Below are 23,379 nucleotides of genomic sequence, written 5' to 3'. Positions count from 1 at the left end.
ACATTTAAAAAAAAAGAAAGAAAAGCTAATATATAATTTCAGCAAGTTTGCCAACTATACTTTAGAAAATTGCCCTGGATGTATACTCATTTGGCATATAGAGATACAGATTCAAACCATAGCTTCCAGCACCTTGCCCATCCCAGAATATGGTAACAGTCTGGCAAATAGAGACTTTCAGGAAAACCGTGAGAGGGATTATACATATATGATGTGCAGAATAAGATAATACAGGCCAACTTTCTTTTTAAAAAACATTTTTTATTGTTGTTCAAGCACAGTTTTCTGCCTTTTCTCCCTACCCAACTACACAACACTGAAGAAAGAAATTAAGGAAGATACAAACAAATGGAAACACATACTGTGTTCATGGATTGGAAGAATTAACATCATCAAAATGTCCATAATACCCAAAGCAATTTATAGATTCAGTGCAATCCCTATTAAAGTGCCAATGGCATATTTCACAGATAGAGAACAAACACATAAAAAATTTATATGGAACCATAAACAACCCTGAATAGCTGCAGAAATTTTGAGAAAGAAGAGCAAAGCAGGTCAACTTTCTTAAAGGAGGAGGGAAAGCTTCATTATTTGAAGCCACAATCAAGTTAGAAGCTACAGGGATCATTGTAAATCCAGACTCACTTAAATAAATTTCCTGTCAGGTAATCATTGCTGAAGCTCACTATGAAGACAGAGCAAGCACTAAGCAAAGCTCTGTGTTCACTGAGTGTGAAGGAAATGTGACAGATGAGTGTAAAGTTCTTTTCAGCATAGTACTCCTCATGAAGTCAATTAAAGCAATTTCTCCCAAATGATTTAATGATTCATATATTGATGTGAATTTCCTATTTATAATAAAGATCACTCCTAGAAACTGGGGAGGGATGATACCCTCCTGGTTTAGGGGAAGGGATTCTAATGTTATGGATAGCTCTTGTATTCTAAGTATATTTTACAGGTGTGTGCAGTTTTGTCCTGTAGAAGAAAATCAGACATACTCTAATTTCCAAATGGTAGGAGAGTAAGAATTCTATGCACGTATATTATGGCTATTTGGGGATTTTTATGCCCATATGATTTACTTGTAATTATGAATTCTATTCAACTCCCTTGTGTTACTCAATTGCATGTATGAGTAATTCTCATATATGAAATTTATTTTATCAAATTATATGTATTATATCAGGTTATATCACTTTATATTTAGTTATTTTTAAAATTATGTTAAATTGCATTATTTATAATAGAAGGAAATTCAAACATGGCACTTGTGTGAATGGTAGCAAAGGCTAGAGAGAATTATGTTGGTGACTTATGTTAGGGAATCAGTTTTGCTACTTCCAATTCTTTAAAACTAGACATGTCCCAGAGCAAGTGACAAGCAACAGGTAGAATGTAAGTTCCATTGGAACTATAGGAGTGCTGTGCTTGGACAGCTTTGGAGCGCTCGTGCACACTTCCCCGTGATATGGTGGAATTTGAAGAGAAGTGGTTCCCAATGGCCATTATCATCAATGATGTGCCAAATCCTTCATGTTACTAAGTGGGCTTAGGCTTAGAGATGGTACATTATTCAGTGTATAGAACAAATATCATGGGTCATTTGATTTAGAAAGTAAATGATACATCAGAATATACCCGCTGGGGGGGAATTTTTCTTTTACATCATGTTCTCTTCTATAATGATGTAGGAGACTGCTGAAAAATTAGGAAATGGGTTTTGTAAATTCTGATGATATTTAGTGAGGCTGAAAAGTACCTCTCATTAAATCAAAAATAGGATTTCACTTTCTTTTCTTCTCTGGGAATACAGGAAAACAACGTATTTACTGAAATGTGAAGGGAAATACACCCATGGGAAAAGCTGGCCTTGCTTCCCAGGCAAGCTATAACTGTGTTTTCAGCTTTGTGTTAACAACCAGTTTTCTCTTTCCAAGGGCATTGAAGAATCAAAACTCTGTGAACTCAGTATTAGTAATAACACAACCAAACACACATACCTTTGTTTTCTGAAGAAAAAACTAAAAAATACACTCTTCTACAATTCAAATTTAATCCATCCTCCATGGATCCAGCAGCCACATACCTTTCAAATGGAAATTTTAATTAAACCTTTTTTCTAATTTGAGACGGATACCGGTCCAGCGGTATCCATCACTGCAGATGCTCTTCAAAACACAAGAAAAACATACACAGGGACAACCGAGTCCTGTGAGGAAATAGGGATGAAACGGCTACCCTCTCTAGTGGAGAGTGCCTCGTTCTCCCCCCCAAGCAGACTTTTAGTAAACATACGATATAGTTTGTCAATTACAGTCTGATAGGGAAGATAAAACAAGTAAACTTTGAAAGGGAGTGGCAGATCTCCTGCTGGGATTCTGAGATTTTGGGGTTTTATCATTTAAAAAGACTACAGGACCTAAAAGCTTATTTTCATTTCCTGCCCGTGCCTTCATATTCTAATTAAAGAGCATCTTCCAGCAAGTAGATCTCACAGGTTCTTTCATATTCTATGTCTCAGGTCTGATTACCCCAGGGGTCCTCCGACTCTGGTCTGGACTGCACCACCCCTGTTGTTTCTGCAGGCCTGAGTTGGGCAGAGGAGATAAAGGCAGCTGGGAGACTTGGATTTCTCAAGGACTCAGGCTTTGGCAAAGCCGAGGGGCCAGGGGTCGATGTCGATCACCCCTTCATTTCCACAGCCCCCCAAGTCCTTCCCTGAGGCCTCCACATGATCATGCCTGTCTTACACAATCCCTCCATGGGAAATCTTACCCATCATTGGCTAACTGATCAAACATTGGAGGCCAGGCACAGAACAGGCAGCGTTCATGCCAGGGAAATAACTTTTGTCTCCTTAGTGTCTCCTGGTTCGGAGGCCTCTTACTCAGCCTTAGTCACAGGTGGTTGCAGTTTTCCTGAGACCAGGCAGGGAGGACCTCAACACTAATTCATAAACACAGAAGTATCATTTTAAATCTATCTTGCATGAACTTCACAGAACGCTTCTTTCTATTTAATCTTCTTTAAGTAGAAGAAAAAGGGGCCCTGAGCCAGCCAGCAATGCTGTCTCTCATGCATGCTGTAGAGCAGGAGCTCTGCGCTGTTGCCGTGATGCTGTTAACTTACCCTGGCGCTGCCTTTCTCCTTTACCACTGCTGCCCTCCCCGGACTGTGCTGCTTCCCTTGGGGCCTCCTCACAGCCTTCAGGCAACGTCTGGGTGACCCACGAAGAAATGGAAAATCTTGCAGCTCCAGCAAAAACGGTTAGTCTTTCTTCATGCTCTGTTAAGCATGAAGAAAAGTTATTTTGTTGTTATTTTGATGATAAAACTATTTTGTTTTCAATAGTTTGAAGTAATGAGGTATGTTTGCATAGTATTTTGTAGTAATAACTAATATTTTTTGTTATAGTTGTAGTGTACTGCACTTGGACATTTTTAAATGAAGCAGTGTGCTAACAATAATTAATAATAATAACATACATCTATTTTACAACTTTAGTAATAAATATTACTTAATATTGGGCATGTTCACAGGTAATATATATTACCAAACCCAATTAGACTTGTAATAGAAAAGTTCATATTGAATACTCATTCTTAATACAATACTTTCAGTTTTTGTACTTGACCATCTCAGATACAGCATTTGACCTTCCATCCCCCCCACCCCTTAAAAATATTCTGTTCATTTGGCATTCAAAGAACAGGTTTACAAAAATTCTTGGTGACTCTGATTATAATTGTCCACTTTTAAAAAATGCAGTATTACATATAGTCATTTCTTCACTTAAAGATGCAAACTTGAGCACTGCATGCATTTTATTCTTAGCAACTTTTTTCATATTTAATGTTCTCTCAGTTTTATCACTATTTGAAAATATGAATACCTAGTTTATGGTGCATAGAAATGCCAATGTCCTGTACTAATTACATTTCTGGTTTAGCTTGTCCTATAGGTTTTTGTCTTTTTTTGTTTTACTTGTTTTGGGCTGTTGTTGAAATCTACTTGATTACCACAAAACTGTCTTAGAGGGATACAGTTACTTTTCCACATTATTAATTTACTTTGTATAAGATTTTTCCATCATACATATTATGTGTGTGTGTGTAGCAAAGAACCGCAAATACGACATGGGATACTATATAGCCTAGGGGTATAGTAATTATTATATGAATATATATATTTATAATATATATGTGTATAAATACACATTTGTATATTATGTGCTTTTATGTATATGGTCAGAAATTTTTACTATAATTCATTACATTTGGAAAATTACACTTAAGAATTAATGAAGGTTTAGAATTACAAAATCAAATGTGTCATGAAAATCCCATGTTAATATATGTATTTAATTAGAATTAATTAGGAACTACCTGTATTTTGCCATGTGTAGTGTGCTTCTGTGTGCACTGTGCACTCACCTTTTTGTACACATTATACATGGGATTATTATACCCATTATTATACATGTGGTATGTAACCATTATACCCATGTATAATGCACATCCTTATTTTTTCCTCAAAAATTTGGGCAAAAAGTATGCATTATACATTATACATGCATTATACATGGCAAAATACAGTATGTAGTTGCCTTTGAACTGCTAAATTGGTGTGGATCAGAGTAAGAATCTGTTTAGTTTTCTATGTCATACTTAACACTTTCAATAACAATTTTGCTTCTGCTAAAAAAATTTCACTATATTCATTTAAAATTAATTTATACTTATCTGCTTTATTAATCACTCCCTGCTGCTAACACAGAAAGAATCTGAGGAAGGAAGCTGGGCCCAGGTAGGAAATTCAAATCCTTTAAAACAATATCCTTAGTACGCTGTCAGGATATAAAGTAAGAAACTGTTGCATGTCACAATATTATAAACCTTCCCTTAGCTTAAGATTAAGGCTAGTATGTATATTTGATTTTATTATATATATATATATATATATATATGTTTTTGAATCACCATATTTTGCAAAGAAAGTGATTACTATTTCATACCTGGCCTTTTTAAAAAGGAATCTCCTTTCCTCTTCAGAAGAATCAACTGTAACTTAAATTTCTCTGAAATCAGCTCAATATATTTAATCAAGACTCATTCAAGTTGTATATAAGGAAGGGGTAGAATTAAAAATGTATTTGGCATCACATTTGCTTTAAAGTATATTGGAAAGGGTGTGAGGATTGGGGTTGGAGGGATATTGTAAGCATTGGGATGGCAAGTCAAAACTTACTCCCATTAATTGAGATGACAATATAAGACAAACATATGTACTTTGAGCAAATCTATGTTTGCAAGGAAGTTGCACCTTTCTTGAATTTCCACATGTTATGTAACTGAAAGAATTACAGTCATGCACCGCATAATGATGTTTCAGTCAATGACATACCACTTACATGACATGGCCTAGGTGTCTAGTGGGCTATACACTAGGTTTGTGCAAGTACACACTGCGATGTTTGCACAATGATGAAATCACCTAAGGACACATTTCTTAGAACACCTCCATTGTTAAGGAGCACATGACTGTAACGTGTGTTATAGTTAATGTGATTCAAACCTTTGACTATATGGAAAATTTCAGTAGTTAATACTAAGAGCTATATTTAAACATTCAGTAAATTAGCATTGCTTTTAAGTTTTGATTTGGTAAGGATTTCATCATTTTAAAAAACACACAAAAAGGAACTCATCTAGATTTTTATTAGAATTATATGTTATAATCACACTTGCCATTTGATAAGGACAAACACTATGTGATTAATAGAGAGTAATAATCCTTTTTAAAAATTGGCTTAGAGGCAATAGTTGATGGCACTTTTTATTTGGGCTGTTATAAACAGCATTTGATAAGATCAGTTCATACTGTTATATTGAAAAATTAGATTATCATTCTTAGTTTTTGGTCATGTCCTGCTTCTTTGAGTATATATTGATTTCTAAAAAAAGACTCTTTCCAATAATCTTTATGAAATATGGCTGCATGCTTCACTAGGTAAATTGTCCACATAAAATTCAGGATTCTGTCTCTAGCCTTGTTGCTCCTCTCTTTATTCATTTACTGAGATTTCTACTTTCACATCAAGTGTTGCCCCTATACCATTGCAATATCATACCATTGAAGAGAAGGAGGTGGTGGGGTATCTGCTAACAAATAAAAATAAAATAAAATAAAATAAAATAAATTAAAATAAAGCAAACCTACTTGCATAAAGAATCTTTAAGCTTAACATTTGTATTATACCATTATTTCTAATTTTTATTAAAATGCGTATTTGTATAAAATGTAATTTTTTGAGAATACAAAATGAATACCATCATTTTCTATAGACAAATACTTTAATGCATGCACACAGAGTTCCAGATTGTACCAAAGTAAATCAGATCTTAGAAGCTAAATATGATTTCTGCTTTGTTTCCATATGTCATAGTAACTAAATATTAGTTATAGCAATAGGCAGTGTCCCCTAATTACCATCTCATTTTATTGGCTAAGAAACTTGACTGCTATAAAACAATTCTAGTGTCCGGTTTTTCTGCAGACCCTGGCATATGGAGATATGAACCACGAATGGATTGGAAATGAATGGCTTCCCAGCCTGGGGTTACCACAATACAGAAGCTATTTTATGGAATGTTTGGTAGATGCAAGAATGTTAGATCACCTAACAAAAAAGGATCTCCGTGTCCATTTAAAAATGGTGGATAGTTTCCATCGGTAGGTTTCTTCCAAAGAATCATTAAAGTAAACAATAAATAATGTATGTATAACTAAATCAAAAAGAAATGTTTAGAAAATAGAGAATATGTGCTATTTGAAATACCTGTGAACATCTACTGGGCAAAATATTTTCATGCAGAATATTACAGGGCCTATGTAATGTAGAGCTGTGTTTCTATTATGTGTCCAAAGCTTATAAAATGATACATTCATAAATTTGCATACAATATAAATATTTTTTACTGCAACTTTAGGAAATCCCATTTTGTGGTTTGTACCTGTGTATGTTTTTATATTAGAAAATTACTTATTAAAAATAAAATTAAGCCAGTTTCAACTATAAATATATGTGGTTATAAATTATATAACTTAGGAAAAAATGAGGAAAAGATTTGAGAAGGAATTCTGCTTTGAAGAACACTTTGTGTCTTTGTTTCTGTATAAATCTTTTAGTGATTTTGCTTATTTGTATATTAATTTTCAGGAAAAAAACGAATGGGTTGTGAGTCAGCTATAAGCACACAGATGAATAAAATGCAACTTTTTTCAAGTTGTTCACTATCTAGATGGTGAAAAAATGCTTGTTATAAGACCATGTCATATATGAAAAATTGTCAAGATTGTGATTATTTAATATATAGTTGATTATGAGTATAAATTAATGCACATAAATCTAGATGATTTTGGCCTGAGAAACTATATTTGGTCACATCCTGTCCAACACTAAATTAGGGGCTGAAATAAAAATGGTATTAAAATCAGATATAATGATGACAAAATGTTAGGATAAAACAATAATATTGAGACTTTTTAATCAAGCTTATAAAGAGATATTTTGAATCCTAATACAGTATTTTTAACACTGCTGGGTTAAGTTTAGTATAGAAAAATACAGCATAGTTTTTAAAAACCATTGAAATGCTGGATGGGCAATCCATGACTTAAAAACAGTTCAAATGAAAAAGATAATGTGACTTACAATTAACACAAGTATCTCAGTTTGGGTTAATGACTTGCCAGGGCATATATAGATTGTGTTTATTGGCAGGCACAATAGTAGTTCCACCATGTGGTAAGGGGAGAATAATGAATTATATTGATTTGTATACATTAAATTGTTATTGATAAAGTGGTAAAAGTCTGGTGGAAAGGTTGGTGAAGTTAAAGGCATTCAGCTTGGATATGAGAAGACTTCAGATAAGTTTTCTTATGTTCAGTATAATTATGTGATAGGAGAATAATATTTGTTCTGTTGAGCATGTAATCAATACTTTTCTAGCTCCGATAGGTGTAGATACTAAGGTGAGTGATTTTTGTTCAGTAGAACTTTGTATCAATTGCTCTGTAGCATACACATTGCAAAGTAATGAGTTCCCTGTCACTGAACATTTAGGCCCTCAAATTTTGAGTGGTTTCATTGGACTTTTGAATACTAGAATTTTATATAACACACTCATGTTCTCACCATCCTTCACTAGATCTACTTTTAATCACTCTATTATTATAGTAGAAATGATTATTATAAATAATCAAGTTTTCTTTAAAAAATAAAAATTAGTCTAATGGCAGGGTTCTTGTTTGTTCTGGAAAATACACAAGCTTCATCCTTAAGCTATGCTCAGCTCTAGCTCAAAGCAGGTAGCACCTGACTGCCTACTGCATCTCATTGTCTTTACAGCCCATGAATGGAAATTGGGCAGACATTGTTATAATAATATAAAAGCTTAGCAGAAATTTGCCAAGAGCCATTGATTTAACCTCAAGCTGCCCAGTGTCTATAATGCTTATCACATCAACATTATCTGGTATCCCACGGAATTAGTCTGCTGGGTTGCCATAACAAAATACCACAGACTGGTGGCTTACACAACAGATATTTATTGCTCACAGTTCAGGAGTGATAAAATCCAAGATCAAGGTGCCAGCGGGATTGGCTTCTTCTTGCTTTGCAGATGACCACCTTCTCACTGCGTCCTCGTGTTGTCTTTCCTCTGTGTGTCCAAATTTTCATTTCCTGTAAGGACACCAGCCAGACTGGATTAAGGTTTACTCCAAAGGCCCTATTTTAATATAAATACCTCTTTTATGAACCTATGTCCAAATATACTCACATTCTAAAGTACTGAGTATTAGAATTTAAATAAGAATTTGGGGGAACATAATTCAGTCTATAATACCCACTTAATGTGGATTTATTTTCATTTCCCTCTAATTCTGAAATATTTGAGCTTAACATGTCTTTATTAAAAGTACAGGCCTTAGAATTGCATTTAACACTTACGTGTAACTGGCCAGTGTGTATGTCTAAATTTGTGTGTATTTCTAAACACCGAAGAAATCACTAATAATCAATGTTCTTTACTCTTGAAGTATAAAGATTTCTTATTACACTCTTCCACATCCTTTATAGCTAATATCACCAAATCTTCTCCTTTCCTCTCTCTGAATGTCTCTGGTTTCTGGGCTTTATTTTCACACTCATGGCAATTGTCCTTATGATGACCATTATTTGGGCAGCATTGACCCTTTAATTGATTTCTTTGCCCCCTAGGTTTACTTATTTTCCCCATCTCCTATTTTGCTACCAGATTATTCTTCCTTAAACTGGAAATTTTTGTTGCCTTTCTCTTGTTAAAATTGCCTAATAATTCTCTCTCACCTGGTTATATTCCATACTGACACTGAATGCAAACTTTCCTTAGTATAACTCCAGTCTCTATATGTAATTTTATTCCTCCTGACTTCCTAACAAGGATTTCAAACCCAGACATTGTATCTCAAGTTCACCACTCATTTAAACTTTCATTTGCAATCCCATGTTCATGATGCTCTATTTTCTTCAATAACCCTTCATTTGCACTTGATCCTTAAAGGATCAGTCATTTTCTGCTCTTCCCAATATCCTTTCCAGAGTTTCAATGTCTGTGGGTTTGTTCCTTTCACATACTTCTGTATCACTTAGAGTTGCTGGCTATTCATTTTAGTATTTGGCTCTCTATCTTATTGCTTAACTTATTCATGTTGTTGAATTATTGTTCTCCTCAGCTTTAAAAGAAAGTATCAGTTCTTTCCTGTCTCCATAATAGTGATTCTTTAAATTATTTTCAAAAGAATAAAATGTTCATTTGTGTGCAGATTATGTCAAAATATGCTAAAGACATTTGGATAAACAACATAATCCATGATATTTTTAAGACTATAATTTACTCACTTTGCAAATAATGTTTTTCACTCTTCAGAAACACTGTGTGTTTAGTTAAAATAACTATAATTTTATTTTCCACCAATACTAAAGTATTGTGAGCACACAATGCAACATACAGATCACATATCATAGAAATGTACACTTGTTACCTATATGATCTTATTAACCAATGCACCCCTATACATTTAAATAAATAAATAAAATAAGATAAAGAATTTAAATATGAATATAATTTATTAATCTGTTGCTTTAAAAGGTAGTACAAAGTGTTAACTATCCTTAATCAAAGGACATTCTTCATCTGCTGAGTAAATTTAATGTTTTTTTCTTAAAAAAAAAACAGAACAAGTTTACAGTATGGAATTATGTGCTTAAAAAGGTTGAATTATGATAGAAAAGAACTGGAAAGAAGACGAGAAGCAAGCCAACATGAAATAAAAGGTAATATTCTTTCATATCAAATGTCTTTTCTCTGGGAATTTTAGCTTTCACTTTTATGAACGTCAAATGACCTATATATTACAACAATCATTGAGTAACATAAGTATTTGGATAGCATAGTATCATCATTATTTCTTTTTCGTTATTTTTCTGATTAAAACACAAGAAAATGATATAACACTTGCAGGATAAATATCTCATTTGGGGCACATTTTTGATCCTTTAAATTGAAATATATTCCTCTGAACCTATTCATTATACATCTTGTATGTTCTAAAGATGTCTCCACGTAGATATTTTTGTCAAACTTTTAATAGAACATTTTCATTATGATTTGGAAAAATATGGTATATCATTTTTTCCTGACAGTTCATCTTTGTATTAATCATTTGAATTTAGGGGTTACCACTCTTTAATTTTCTTCCTGAAGTATTTTTTTTCAAATTAGATTTTACAATGCTTGGTCTCACCACATGGAATATGTCATGAGTAAATAGATATAAAGAAAAAGAATCACTCATTTGGTCCTCCATCAAATATTATATTAGTATTTGGCAGTTGCTGGTTATGATGTAGCTCTAAGAAAAAAAAACTTACATGATTCAATAAGACTAAACACAAACAACTTCTCATGGTAAGTAGCTGGGAGTGAGATCATAAATAGCCCATATTTTCTATAATTGATTTGATGACATTTACAGGAATATTTCTTGACTGTGACTAGGGGATCTCTATTATTATCTGAAGTGTTAATTAACCTTAACCTTAATAAACAGCTTTCTAAAGAGAGGAGACCATGTGAACAAGAATGTACTCACATTTAATTTGTTGCTAGGAAACAGCCAACACTGATCTCTAGCCATTTATTGTTCAGGCTCAGGGGATTTCTACAAAGCTTTAAAATCAGGGTATAAATTTTGCTTAGAAACAGATTTATAGAAAGGGATCTGTTTTACAACATGGGAAAAAAAAGGTATGTTGCTGTTCTGAAAAAAAAAAAGTTTGGATTAGTGCCGGATTTCCCTTAACACTACAAATAAATGGATCTTATGTATTTGATGACTCTCAGCTATAGAGCAGCCACTCCCTAACGGGATGTACCTCTTTTATTAAGGATCATTTAATCAAGGGGTAGGTCATTCAGTAAGGGGGAGGAATATTTAGGATTTTTCCAAGAAAAGGGTGGAGACTTCTCAGAAGAACGCTATCAACCTTATATGGGCTTTCGACTTCTCACAATACTGGCTCCAGGTGTGTTGCATACTATGCTAATATATTCAAATGAGCAAATAATAAGGTTAGGGGCTACCAAAATGTGAAATTAGTTAGCATGTGGGGTTGGGCTGGTCTTCTGCCAGTTCTAAACCAAAATTTCTTAGGGGTTAGTCTTACTATCTTTGCAATCGCCCTTGTAGCCTTTATGGTTTACAACCATTTTGCCACATACCCTACCTCAATATATTTGCAGAAAAAAATGGTGACTATATAATGTCTTAGACTATCTAAAGATAAACTCAACTCTAGAAACAAACAGTTCCTATTCACAAATCTACTTAGTACAAAGAAAACTAGACAGTTTCATTGGGTTTTTATTAGGAAATTATTATCCCATTATTTTTTTAAATGTTGTATTTAGTGCAAACAATTGGATAACCGTTGTTGTGAGCTATACAGGCCTGCCCAACTGACGTGCAAGTGATTAATATAACCAAAGTATAATACTAACCAACTTACATTTTATTTGTTGAGATCTTTGTTCCCTAATGGAAAAGCAAATGAAATCTCAGAGGAAGGTGTATACTCTAGGGCTGACCCAGAAAAATCTAGTAAATATATAAAATTCTCAGATGTAGTAAATATCATTAAGGAAATCCTTTGCTTTGCTGAAGACATGGGGAAAGAAGCAGCCAAAACTCTGAGATTGACAGTAACTCTTCTACTTCCAAAAGAAATTCATTCTGCTTTGGCTGAAGCAAGAAATAGTTGCAATATTTAGCAACTATTAGAAGCAATAAGATTGTGGGAGATGAACAGTTTGAGTCTTTCCCCACATGTTCCTCATTAACTAAGTCCAAAGAGAGTTCTTTTTCAATAAGATTATTCAAATCACAATAAGAGTTCAGAGAGAAGTGAGGCAGATACAGCTTCCAGATTAACATACATGTATGCTTTACCATCACGGTGAATTGGCAGAGACAAAAAGAGCACAAACTAATGTGAGGAACTTCTGCTTCTGACTACAATGAAGTACATTAAATCTTCAACAGGAACAAGTAAAATGCTAGATAAATCAATAAACAGCTGTTTAAAGGCAGCGGAAAGCAATAAAACACCTGGGAATTATAAGGTTAAGATCCTGGAATAAAGCCTGTCTTTCTCTACCACTTGTCCCTATCTCACAGAGCAGGGGAAAAATGTAGTTGAGAAGTGCCAACACTGCCAGGCCTTAAAGAACCAAGATCCTGGAGAAAAAGGAAATAAATAAGCCTGACACTTTACACAACTGTTGTCTCTAGATATTTCAATCATAAATATATATGTGGGCAAAATAAGAAAACCAAGAAAGAAAATAGAAACATGCCCACAGGTGAACTTGCATCTTTTTTTTTCAGAAGTAGACTTTCAAACAATTGTGAGTAATGTGTTAAGAAAAATAAAAAAACAAAATGGAAAAATTTAGTATATTGCTAGAGGCAAATGTTAAGAACTGACCAAATGGAAATGTGCAGAAGCAGAAAGTTTAAAACTGAAATTAAGAATCTGATAGGTGGTTTAATAGTGAGAGAGAAATTTAGTGAAATAAAAGACCCATCATTGAAAACATGTGGCCTCAAACATAAAAAGATACAAAAGAGTGAATAATGTAAAACAGATCATTAGTGAGGAATCTAGTACAGATATCATTGGAATCCCAGAAAGAGACACGAGAGAGAATGAGGAAGAAGCAGTGGAGATCTGGGTTGGGGGAATGAGAACAAGCTGCAGATCCATGATATTCAAAGCATGCGTCACAAGATCAAAAAGAAAAGGGGTGAGGTGGGAACACGTCTAGACACATTGTAAACAGGTGCTGAAAAAAAGACCCAAAAAAGACAAAAACAAAACCAAAAAAAGTTAGAATCTGCCAGAGAAAAATCCACATTACTTTCCAAGAAGTAGTAAGAGATATCTGAGTCCACAACTAAAATAATGCCAGAGGAAAATGAAATGACATCCTTAAATGTTTCTTAAAACTAATTCTTACTTAAAAGTCTATAACTATATGTCTATCAACAGTAAAGGCAAAATTAATACAGGCTCATACAAATAAAATCTGAAAAATTACATTACCAGGAAATTCAAAGAGAGAAGGGACATTAGAATGAATTATTCAGGCAAAAAATAATAACTGTACACAATTTTTAAAATGCACACAGTATAAAGAGAATGGAATGGATGTATGGGAAATTTTAATAATGACAATAAAAGTAGTAATACTGCCTGTGGGGTTTAAATTTCACATGGGAAATAAAATATTAGACAATTATAATGCAAAATGCAGGAAATGAATGAATGGAATCGAACTGTCCGGATGTCTGCATTATCTAGGAATGATAAAAGTATTAATTTGCAGCAGATTATAAGTTAAAGATGCATATTACAAGCTTTAAGTGTGACTACTAAAAGAATAATATAAAATGTAAAATTTAAAGCTAACTGAATGGTAGAATAAAATAACTTTTAAAATACATGATTTTTAAAAGGCAAGAAAGGAGAGAAAAGGAACAAAAGACAGGTAAGACAAATTAAAAGATAGTAGATTTAAATTTAATCATCTGAGCAATATTAAATGGGAGTGAACTAACTAATCCAATTAAAAAGGTAGATAAAAAATAAAAACAATTATATGATCTTACCAACCATAACTATAAGGGCATAGAAAAGTTGGGAGTAAAGGAAATAAAAACTAAGGAATCTGCTTTGGTTTTTCTAATATCAGAACATAGACTTTAAGGCAGGAAACACTGCTAAAAATCAATAGGTATTTTAGAATAGAAGGGAAAATATGGCAAATTTGTATGTATCTAATATATAGACTTAAAATGTGAAAAGGAAAACAGATCTAAAAATAGAAGTAGATATTTTCAAAATCATAGTGGGAGATACTAAAAACTTAGAAATTGATGAGTAGATAAGTTCATAAAGATACAGGTGATTTGAAAATATGATTAAAAAATTTAAACCTAATTGGCATTTATAGACTTATTCTGCCCAACATCTGAAGCAAACATATTCTTTTCCAGGACACATAGACTATTTACCACAATTGATTGAGACATAATATAAATTCCAAAACACACAAAAACATACAGATTTATGTCATAGTAAAATTAAACTGAAAATCAGAAATCAAAAATTAGAAAATCTTTAAACAGTTGTTAATTAAACAGTCCACTTCTAAACAACCCATGAATCAAAGAAGAAATCACAAAGAAATTGGGAACTATTTTGACTAAATGATTATAAAACTGAGATATCAAAACTTGGAAACTAGACCTAATGCTATGGTAGCCCTGACTACATTTATTAGAAAATATGTAAACATTAATTACCTAACTATTTATCTCAAGAAGTCATAAAAAACAAATTAAATTCAAGAAGGTAGGAGAAAGGAAATAGTGGAAGTAATAGAAGTTATTGTATACAAAACCAACAAAAGGAGCAAATGCACACTACCAAAGTTGGTTTCATGAAAACACTAATAAAATTGTCAATCTCCTGCTAAAGTTAAGAAAAAACATACAAATAACCAGTATAAGAAATAAAAAAGCATGTAGCTACAACTCCTTTGCATGTTAAAATGGTTAGAGGATTTTAAGGAATACTTTATGGCAAAATATTTTAAAAATTATAAATAGGCAAATTTCTAGAAAGGATACATTACTTAAGAGAAAAATTTTCTGCTGGCTGGTGTAGTTCAGTGGATTGAGCATGGGCTGCAAACCAAAGTGTCGCAGGTTCGATTCCCAGTCAGGGCACATGCCTGGGTTGCAGGCCATGGCCCCCAGCAACCGCACATTGATGTTTTTCTCTCTCTCTCTTTCTCCCTCCCTTCCCTCTCTTCCCTCTCTAAAAATAAATAAATAAAATCTTAAAAAAAGAGAAAAATGTTAATATAGTAGTTCTATAACTATTGCACAAATATTAAATTTATATTTTAAAAATCTCATAAAAAATGTCATGTCCAGATGACTTTATTATTGAATTCTTCCAAATATTTAAGGAAAAGAGCAACAGAAATCTTACATGTATTCTTTCATGGATTAGAAAAGGAGAAAACACTCCCACCTTCATTTTACGGGACCAGCAAAACCTTGACAGCAAAAACTAATAAGGACACTAAAAAGGGGTAATTTCAGACAAACAGATTATAACAACAAATACAAAGGATAATACATCTGGTAAAGATGTATTAAGATCTTTAATTCCAGGAATTTTATGGTTAACATATGGTTATCACTCCATCAATGTAATTGACCAAATTAACAGCATAAAGAAAAAAGTCAAGATTTCCTCAGATTAGGAGAGCTAATTTATTAAAAATAAACACCTTAGCAAACTAGAAACAGTTTGGATAAAACTGTTAGATAAAACAATTTTTATCTAATAATGAGTATCTGTTAAAAATATATAAACATAGCCCTGGCCAGTTGGTTGGGCATCATCCCACAAAGGTCAAGATTGCCAGTTGGATTCCTGGCCAGGGCACATGCTGGGTTCTCGGTTCTGTTCCGGAATGGGGCATGAGGAAACTGATTGATGTTTCTCTCCCTCTCTTTCTCCCTCCTGTCCCCTCTCTCTAAAAATAAATTTAAAAAAACATACACACACACACTCACACATAGTATTGAGAGCTTTACCATAACTTTTATTCAAGATTGAACTAGAAGTCCCAATCAGTGCAATAAAAAAAGAAAAGCAAACAGGTAAGTTCTTAAAATTGCATAAAAATGAGAAAAGTCTGGAACACTCCATACTTCTTCAGGACTATAACATTTGAGGATATTCCAAGAAGCATAAGTTCCATCAAACATTCTTTCTGAAAAATAAGGATAAGATTCCTTGACCAAAGAAATGTATTCTTGCAGATATGTTTTATATACAATATGTTTAGTCATTTGTATAAAATATATGTATCACCTAGAATAGAATAAATACATATATTTAATTTAATTGTATCTCAAGCTATTTTTTGACAATCTCGTAAAACTTTTTATCTATGGTAAATTTTTAGGAATATGCCTATATGTACTTACACACAATAATCTATACTCATACACATGTAATACATATAATGTTGAACTGTGATTATGTAACTTTAGGTATGTTTAAAATTATTAATTCAAATGTAATATTTCTGAGATTTTCATGTGAAGGTGATTCTCATTGTCCTGAAGATTTCATTGGATAAACTCTAATTGTGTAATGATAAAATATTTTCTCATTATATTCTTTTAGTAGTAAATACAGCACAAAATTAATTAAATTTGACTATATTATAAAAAAGTTATATAGAGAATCTAAATAATCCAACAATAGGCAGTTTGAATTACTACATGATTTTAGCAAGATCTATAGGTAAAATGTCAATATAGCTGAAATGAAATGCACTACCAAACCATGAAAAGACATGGAGGGAACTTAATGAATATTACTAGATGAAACAAGCCAATATTAGAAGTCTACATTCTGTGATTCCAACTGTATAGTATTCTGGAGACTGTAAAAAGATCAGTGGTTGCCTGCAGTTAAGAGGGAAGGAGGGATGGACAGACAAAGCACAGGGGATTTTTAGGGCAGGGAAGCTATCCTATGTGATACTATAATGATGGACCATGCCATTAGACATTTGTCTAAACCCATAGAATGTACACCACCAAGAGTGAACCCCATTGTGAACTATGGGCTTTGCATCATTGTAAGCTTCTTCAATTGTAGCAGATGTCTCACTTTGGTAAGGGATTTTATAGTGGGGGAGGCTGACCATGTTTGGGGGGCCAGGAGAACATAGGAACTTTTTACTTCCTGCCCAATTTTCCTATGAACTTAAAAATACTCTAAAAAACAAGGGCTACTTTAAAATACCAATAGAAAGCCAAATATATTTCTAGTATATAAGATATTAACAACAAATATAACAGGACAGTCAAACATCAAATAAAAGGAAAGATCTATGAGACTCCTATACACAAAATTAAAACAAGTTGTTGAGGGAAATTTAATAAAATCTTAAAATGGATCCATAGATTCAATGCAATCTTAAATAAAACCCAAGTAGATATGAGAGGGGAGATTTAAATTTACTGTATCAGGCTTTAAAATGTATATTGAGATTCAAAGGCCAAGAATAGCCAAGACATTCTTGAGGGGAAAAATATAAAATTTAAGTAAAGGATTTAAACTACTGCATATAAGTAGTTTATCATTAACATTTGATAATCTCATCAGTATAATTGACTAAATTAACCACATAAAGAAAAAATCAAAAATTTTCTCAAATAGATTAAAGTATTATTAAAAATTAATACCTTAGCAAACTAGAAACAGTAAATAAGCTATAGTAAATAAGACAGAATGGTCTTGGTGGAATAAGTAACGGAACAGTGGAGTAGAATCAAAAGCCCAGAAACAGACTCACACTTGCATGAACTCTCAATTCATGACGGATGGCAGCGTATGAGTGGTCTTTTCAGCTTACAGCGCTGAGTCCCTTGGACATTCACCTTCTTTCTAAAGAGCACTGACCCTACCCTCTGCTATACAAACATTAATTCAGACTGGAATATGGATTTAAATATGAAAAGTAAAATATAAAATAAAATGAAATAAAATTAAGCTTCTAAAGTTAACATAGAGAGATACCTTCAGATTCTTTTGAAATAAGGAAATATTTCTTATACATAACACAAAAAAATGTTAACCTTAAAAAAAGACAGATAAACTGAAATTCATGAACATTAAGGACAATGGTCACCAAAAGATAAATTTAAAAGAGCAAGAGACAGTTTCAGAGTTGGAAAAGCTATTTGCAGTACATCTCTAACCAAAGAATTATATAATGAATATCTATCGAACTCTAATAAATGAATAAGAAAAAAACAGACTTTTAAAAAATGGGTAAAAGACACTTAAGAGAACTTCATAAAAGAGGATTTCCAAATGGCCAAAAAATATATATACAAAAAATGGTTAACAAGTAGATATCAGGGAGTTACAGATCAAAGCTACAGTGAGGTATCACATGTACAGTTTGCCAGGGCTGCTGTAACAAAGAACCACACACAGGGAGGCTTGGACAGCAGAAATGTATTGTCGCAGTACTGCAGGCTAGATTAATGTGTCTGCAGGGTTGGTTTCTTTGGAGAGGGCTGTGAACAAGATTCATTTCCATGCCTCTCCGCCACCTTCTGGGGGTTTGCTGGCAATCTGGGTGTTCCTTCACTTGTAGAAGCATCAGCCTTATCTTTAACTTCATCTTCACATGGTGCTCTCCTTGTGCGTGTATTTTATTTCCAAATTTCCCCATTTAAGAAGGAAACCAGTTGTATTGAATTAAGACCCTTTCTAATAATCTCATTTTAATTTGATTGCTCCTATAAAGACCATATCTCCAAAAAAAATTACATTCCAAAACACTGGGGATTAGGACTTCAATGTATAGACTTTGGGGGGACACAGTTCAACTCCTAATGACACAAAATTTACTATAATGGCTAAAAATAAGCAAGTAAAACAAAACAAAGCAAATGAAAAGTATAAAATATTGGTAAAGATGCAGACTTTCATACACTGCTTCCAGGCTTTAAATTGTGAGAGTGGAATTTACTTAGCAATATCTGCTCCTTTTAAATGTATGTATAAAAATGACTCACCAATTCTATTTCTTATTATTTACTCAACAGCAGTAATATAAGAAAATAGACATGTAGGAATATTCAAAGCAGCATTATCCTTAGTAACTCACGGTAGAATCCACCCAAATGCCCATCAATACAATGACTAAATTGTGGCATAATCCTACAATGGAATACGAAATAGCAATGAAAATGAACAAGCTACTGCTATTTGCCATAGCATGGATGAATCTTATATTGAATGAAAGACACAGGCACAGAAGTGCATATTGCATTATTTTACTTATCAAAACCTAAAATAAAAAATCAAGCAAAACTAATTTGTGGAGAGAATAGTCAGTATATTGGTCGTACCAACTATTGCTACAGTGAGGATAGAGACCGAGAAAGGACAGGAGGGGCCCTCTTGGGGCGGGGCAGCGCTTTACTGCTCTAACATCATACATCAGAAAACCTCACTTGGTTAAAGTGAATGCATTAGGACAAATTAGTATTGCTTTTGAAAAGCAGTATGTAAATACACTTCTTCACCTCCCTCCCAAATACTGCCCTGTTTCTTACAGATAAATGGGAGAAAATAAACAGTTGTAGTTGTAGAATAACTCCCAAAATATTTATACTTTTTCTGGAAAAGATGTCAATTTTATTTAGAAAAAATAACAGAAAAATTTACTTTTACTGTAATTATAAATTATGAGTTTCATTTCCCTTTCTATGGAGTTAGAAAAATGTTTCCATATTTTTCTTATTTCCTCTTGAGTTCCTTAAAATTCTTTCTTTACTATGGAACGTTCTGAGCTCTGTAACTATTTCACTTGTTGTTATGTAGCCTTCTGTCAACTAATAACAGGAAAAAGTGGGGAAAATAATAAAGTATACTTTGATATATTCTCATCTAATAAAAGCATTATGATATTTTTCCCTAAAGATTTTATTTTCAGAAAGTAAAATCTAATTAATATGTTTTATACCTCAATAAAATACTGCTTTTCAGGCTAATCAGAAAATCAGCTTGTGATTTGACTGAGTGCTTGATTTTTGCATTAGTGTGAGATTTAAAAGAATGAATTTCCAAAATAGTAGAGAAATATCAAACTATTCAATCCTTGTTTTATCTTACTGTTCTGGTCTCTGGTTTATCACTTCATATGAAAAAAAAAAGCCTCTTCTAATCTATATGAAACATTTAAATAGTGGTTAAAAAACACTGATGAAGACCCTTTCTAGATTCTCCTTTTGCTTTCTTTACAGAAGCTGTGTATCAAGAAATATCCCCATCTGGTGGTCAAAATATCAAACTTCAGACAGATCCCCAGAGCTTTTAAATGAAAACAAGAAACACTTTGAGACATTGTGTTTCATGTGATGGAACCGCTCTCATTTAGGTGATAACAAACACCTTAAAATGACAACTGTATTTTCCAGGCCAAAAGTAGAATAGGTTAGTTATTAGGACAGTAAATACTTGGCACATAAGGGCCCAGGTGCATTAGGGAGTGGATAAAGAAATTGGCATAAATGCTGACCTGACCAGATGCCTGTGGCCCCTTTCAACCAGTAGTTTTGTTTACTATGCAAAATACTGCAGCTTAAAATGATGCACCTCTTTTCCTAGATGTGTTGGTGTGGAGCAATGATCGAGTTATTCGCTGGATCCAAGCAATTGGACTTCGAGAATATGCAAATAATATTCTTGAGAGTGGCGTGCATGGCTCACTCATAGCCCTGGATGAGAACTTTGACTACAGCAGCTTAGCTTTATTACTGCAGATTCCAACACAGAACACCCAGGCAAGCCCCTCTGTGCTGCAGTTGCACTGTGTCCTAATTTATATAATGATGAGCTAAACTTTCAGGGGGGAAAAGTTGGCTGTGTATTATTAATTCCTAATGAGAGTTAGCCCAACCTTTGAAATATGTCATTGGGGCTATAATTTCAAGCTACTGAATTTCTAGCCAAAACAAAATCATAAAATTAAGAAGGAAGGGATTTAGAGGTTATGTGGTCCAACCAACCTCAGGGAATGCCACATTCCCTGAGACAAAATCTCCGACAGATGGTCTTCAGTTTCTGCCTCTGTGAGAGGCAGTCATTTCTATTTATGTATCTGAATTATACAGACACTTAGCATTGGGTATGCATGCCATTGATTCCCACATCTGGATAATTATTCGAATCACCAGAGTTCCTTAAAATTTTTAAATAAAATCTGCAAACTGTATCGCAGGCCTAAGAAATCAGGTATCCAGAGACAGAGCACAAGAACCCTAATTCTCTAAAGTTTCCCCAAATGCTAATCATTGATCAAGTTTGAGAACTATGTGCATAGACTTATTCAAAATTTGGCCATCTAACTTCACTGTATATTTTGTTTTTGTGTTTCAAATTTTACAGAAAATGTTCAGTTTGAACAAAGTAGCAAAGCAAGGTCAAAGCCCCCAGACCTCAGACATTTATGTAAGGTTATTTCTCTGCTGTTCAGATGAAAGAAATTTGCCCTACCTTTTATTTATAGGATACATTTACAATGGCTTATAGATATGGAAGACTAAAAACTTAAGACACCATAAATAAAACAGGGTTTGTAATGCTTTCTCAGATAAATACAATCTCTCTTTTCTTTTCAAGAAAATGTGGTTGCAGTGCTGGTAACTGTTATTTGATGTCAACAGGCAAGGCAGATTCTTGAAAGGGAGTACAATAACCTCCTGGCTCTGGGGACGGAGCGGCGGCTGGACGAAGTGAGTCCTGCTCTATCACTCAAAGGGATCTTGAGAGGACAAGCAAAATGGCTTCAAGGAATAGGACTCAAAAATTAATCAGATGCTTGCTTTACGGATACAATCTAGAATCCAGTATTGTTCCTAAATATTACATTTTATTACTCATTTTAGTTTTGAAAGAGCTTCATGAATTCATAAATATTATCACATCAGCGGTTAGAAATGCTAAGAAGTAATTTCAAAATAGAACTTTTTCCCATGAACTGTGAATGGAAAATAATATTGACAGTGTTTTTTTCAGTTATAAGTAATAACAATAATCCTAATAAATTCAGCTTTTTAATAAGAACTGATTATTTCTTAAATATCAGTATATCTTCACAGGAAGTTTTATGATATTAAAATGAAGAAAAACTTGCTTTCAATAAATGGGAAGCTTTTTATTATTTTATATAGAATTATTGAGTCTTCCTTACAAACATATGAATGACATTTAGCAATTTTAGGATTTGAGGGCTGTATTGAACATAAGAATCATATATACAAGTGAAAATGATTTGGAAAATAGTGAACAGGTTAGTAGCATCCTGAGAGGAAGAAACCAGAGGCACATGAGTAAACTCTGCATTTACAGGCGGTGTGGGCTTTAATAGTCCTTCTGAGTTTTTACAGGGTCTTTCTGGAAGCAGGGAGAGGAAACCTAAGTATGAAGAGATGCATAATTTTGTGTTGCAAAATGCAGCTGTTTCTTGGCTATAAAGAAAAGCTGATTAAAATAGTCTTGTGAATGAACCCAGGAAATACTAAAATGAGGCAATAATTCCACATTCAAATGGGCAGGGCAGATGATCCTGGTTTTATAAATCCTAAGCTGTCCTTTGTGGAGGAAGTTATAACAGATAAACTCTACAGACTTGACCTCTCCTAATTTCCTTAAAATTCATCCTCCTGTGCAGTCAGGGTAGTGAGAAATATTTTTAAGAACCAGTTAATAGTTAACTGATTTCAATTTTATGTTTGATAATCTTTTTAATGTTTATTCTTAATTGTTGAATCAAAGTCTACATATACCCATACAGACATTTAAATACAATAGTCACCTTGCTTAAAAGTTGCAAATAAGAATTTTAATGAAAAACTTTAAAGATCTGTGTATTGCTGCATTCTAAAATGCAGATTGACCTGAAGAAGCTGTCTGGGTTGAGACATAAGCCTATTTGATTTGTGGTGTTGCTTCATGAAAGAAATGAGCAGAAAGTTCTAAAAAGGATGTGGCTAATTACCTTTAAAATATGCAACTTCTATTTCTTACTATTAAAAACACAGGAAATGGCCCTGGCTGGTGTGGCTCAGTGGATTGAGTGCTGGCGTGCG

The 23,379-nt window shown here is 33.3% G+C and overlaps 1 protein-coding gene across 19 annotated transcripts in view; it reads left to right on the top strand.

Moving 5' to 3' along the window:
• PPFIA2 (PTPRF interacting protein alpha 2) overlaps positions 1–23,379 on the top strand; it is a 465,199-nt gene that overhangs the window by 435,161 nt on the left and 6,659 nt on the right. For 12 of the 19 annotated variants that reach the window (XM_045845002.1, XM_045844994.1, XM_045844989.1 and 9 more), the window contains 6 exons: positions 3,210–3,272; positions 4,783–4,812; positions 6,545–6,738; positions 10,290–10,387; positions 20,897–21,072; positions 21,955–22,023. In XM_045845002.1, the coding sequence (XP_045700958.1) occupies positions 3,210–3,272; positions 4,783–4,812; positions 6,545–6,738; positions 10,290–10,387; positions 20,897–21,072; positions 21,955–22,023 (630 nt within the window). The remainder of the gene's footprint in view (positions 1–3,209; positions 3,273–4,782; positions 4,813–6,544; positions 6,739–10,289; positions 10,388–20,896; positions 21,073–21,954; positions 22,024–23,379) is intronic. The other 7 variants (XM_045845003.1, XM_045845001.1, XM_045844993.1 and 4 more) reach the window with 1 other exon arrangement.

Source organism: Phyllostomus hastatus, unplaced genomic scaffold (genome assembly GCF_019186645.2).
Source record: "Phyllostomus hastatus isolate PE091 unplaced genomic scaffold, TTU_PhHast_1.1 phas_contig_432, whole genome shotgun sequence".
In the NCBI taxonomy this organism is placed as follows: Eukaryota; Metazoa; Chordata; class Mammalia; order Chiroptera; family Phyllostomidae; genus Phyllostomus; species Phyllostomus hastatus.
This window is presented reverse-complemented; position numbering and strand designations above follow the sequence as displayed.